The following is a 2,702-nucleotide window of genomic DNA, read 5'->3' on the forward strand; positions in this document are numbered from 1 at the left end:
CCTTTTTTTTTTTTTTTTTTTTTTTTTTTACCTTTCTAGGCAACTCTGACAGACTTCAGATCTTTTGCCTTGCAACGCAGGATCATCTTAATTCCCCCAAAGGTTGGCCAGGTTTTTCAAACATGCACATCCCTGTAGCTTCCAGGCCATATATTATACTTATTTTTTTTGTTGAAATTCTGCAGACTAGCAGGTCGTCCCCCGTTCCTAAAAACTCTACATCAGTGTTCAGGGTGGCCTGAGTGCCAGTCAGGCTCCTCGAGGGTTTACAGGATCACACAGAAGAACTTCTTCTCTCTAAAAGGGTTTTCTGAGGCCGGGACGGGGGTCAATAGAGGGTCTTCCTTGGCGTGGGCTTCACAGTAGGCCATCAGGTCTGCTGCTGCTTTTGACACCTGGAATAGAAGGAGCCCCGTGTGAGGGACAGGCTGCACTGGGGACATCCCATCCCAAGAGAGCCTGCTGGTGGGGCTGGGCTGGCTGCATCCCAACCCAAGGGAAGAAACATCAAACTCTGGCCAAGGACTTGAGTGGTGAATTGACAGCACGTTCCTGGTGGGGCTGGTTTTTCTCCTCTAGGCTCTAAGCTCACCCATCAGCACGTGCTCCCGTGAGCATCTTTCACTTCCTTCAACCATTTCATCCTCCACAAACACTGCATCCCTGCTCCCACAGTCTTTTCATAGAATCACAGGATGGTTTGGGTTGGGAGGGACCTTAAAGTCCATCAAATTCCAGCATAGGTAGGGACACCACCCACCAGCCCAGGTTGCTCCAAGCCCCATCCAACCTGCCCTTCAACACTGCCAGGGATGGGGCAGCCACAGCTTCCCTGGGCAACCTGGGCCAGGGTCTCACCACCCTCACAGCAAAGAATTTCTTCCTCAGATCTCATCTACATCTTTCCTCTTTCAGCTTGAAACCATTCCCCCTTGTCCTCTCCCTCCCTGCCCTTGTCCCAAGCCCCTCCCCAGCTTTCCTGGAGCCCCTTCAGGCACTGGAAGGTGCTCTAAGGTCTCCCTGGAGCCTTCTCTTCTCCAGGCTGAACACCCCAACTCTCCCAGCCTGGCTCCAGAGCAGAGCTGCTCCAGCCCTGGGATCATCTCCGTGGCCTCCTCTGGACTCTCTGCAACAGCCCCATGTCCTCCCTGTGCTTTGGCAGCCTCCCAGCAGAGCGGGCACCACCTCTCAGCATCCCCTTGAGCCCCCACCCCACCCCGAGCCTCCCTTACCTTTATCCTGTCGATGTTGGCCTCCATCTTCAGCTGCTCCACCAGCTTCCGAGCCTGTGCTATGCTGGCAGTGTTGTTGCTGGCCATGGGCGAGCCCGGCGCGCTCCGCAGGGGCTGCGGGCACAGACACACACCTGTGAGCCCTTGGGTGGCTGAAACCCCTGACACCACGAGCCAGGGATGCACGTGGGATGCTGGAACAGCCGAGCTGTGTGAAATGAGGGCGTGAGGGTGGGAGATGCAGACCCCATGGCACTTCAGCTGGCTGTTCATCCTGGTTTTATACAGGGGCAGAGGTGCCAGCCCTGGGGGTGGGAGTCACACGCTGCCTGAAATGCCCTCCTGTGCCATTCCCAGGGTGGGGGATGCCCTATGAGCCATGCCCAGGGGACACTGGGACCTCCTGGAGCAGCAGCAGGACCCTGAGCTGGGTTTTTGCTGGTCGAAGAAAGGCTGTGGTGGCACCAAGGCAAAGGAAACCAGAGCCCTCCCATCCCAAGCAACCCGGCACTACCCGGAGGTGCCAGGTTTGTTCCCCTGCCCAGGCAGGCACATCGTCCAGCCCTGGGTGTCCCTTGGCCTCCTTTGCTTTGTGCCTGCTGCCAACTTGAACATTGAGAGTCTAAACAGGATGCTGGAGTTTCCTGTTTCTTGAGATTTCCACTGGGGCAGACGTGGGGAGGGGGGGAGGGAGGCTCATTAAGGCCACACCAGCTCCATCACGGATGTTTTTCTGTTGCCTTTATAACAGCCACCAGCTCTGGCAGCAGCAAACAGAAACCTGGCACTCAGCTCCTCCAGCAGCCAGTGCTTTTATAAGCACCCAGTATTTCACAGCAGGGCTGGGGCTGCCCGTGAGCTCAGAAAAAAAGGAGGTTTTGGGGGGATAATCTGTGATAACAGGGGAAAACAAGCCCCCCTGCCAGCCCCTCGGGACAAGGATGGCACAGCCCTAAACTGAGGAGCCCGTGGTGGTTTTGGGGGGACACCAAGAAGCTGTGGGTACCTTGAGCTCAAGCCCATCTCACTGGGGATATAAGGGTGATTGGGAAGAAGTTGATCCTGGGACCTACAGAAAAAAAGCAACCTGGCAATGAGCAAAGTGCCCATGCTCAGAGGTGACCAGAGAGTGAGATGTGCTGGGGTCTCATAAAACCATGGAATGGTTTGGGTTGGAAGGGACCTTCAAGACCATCCAGTCCCAACCCCCCTGCCATGGACAGGGACACCTCCCACCAGACCAGGTTGCTCCAAGCCCGTGCTTTTATAAGCACCCAATATTTCACAGCAGGGCTGGGGCTGCCCGTGAGCTCAGAAAAAAAGGAGGTTTTGGGGGGGTAATCTGTGATAACAGGGGAAAACAAGCCCCCCTGCCAGCCCCTCGGGACAAGGATGGCACAGCCCTAAACTGAGGAGCCCGTGGTGGTTTTGGGGGGACACCAAGAAGCTGTGGGTACCTTGAGCTCAAGC

At 56.0% G+C, this 2,702-nt stretch overlaps 1 protein-coding gene across 1 annotated transcript; it reads right to left on the reverse strand.

Annotated features, from left to right (window-relative positions):
* Positions 1 to 8: 8 nt before the first annotated feature.
* On the reverse strand, positions 9 to 1,333 carry GNG2 (guanine nucleotide binding protein (G protein), gamma 2). Its single transcript, XM_010004026.1, has 2 exons — positions 1,233 to 1,333; positions 9 to 395 (listed from the first exon to the last, which is right to left on the reverse strand). Exons 1-2 carry the CDS (start codon positions 1,317 to 1,319, stop codon positions 267 to 269), a joined length of 216 nt encoding a protein of 71 aa, XP_010002328.1. The 5' UTR covers positions 1,320 to 1,333; the 3' UTR covers positions 9 to 266.
* Positions 1,334 to 2,702: the final 1,369 nt, after the last annotated feature.

Source organism: Chaetura pelagica, unplaced genomic scaffold (assembly GCF_000747805.2).
Source record: "Chaetura pelagica isolate M959 unplaced genomic scaffold, ChaPel_1.0 scaffold141, whole genome shotgun sequence".
NCBI classification, from domain to species: Eukaryota; Metazoa; Chordata; class Aves; order Apodiformes; family Apodidae; genus Chaetura; species Chaetura pelagica.

What these genes read in the sequence shown, in the direction of transcription:
- GNG2 (XM_010004026.1), bottom strand. Translation starts at nt 1,319, where the DNA reads ATGGCCAGCAACAACACTGCCAGCATAGCACAGGCTCGGAAGCTGGTG. An exon ending in CCAACATCGACAGGATAAAG is followed by an intron (nt 396 to 1,232) that starts GTAAGGGAGGCT and finishes CTTCTATTCCAG; the next exon opens with GTGTCAAAAGCAGCAGCAGA.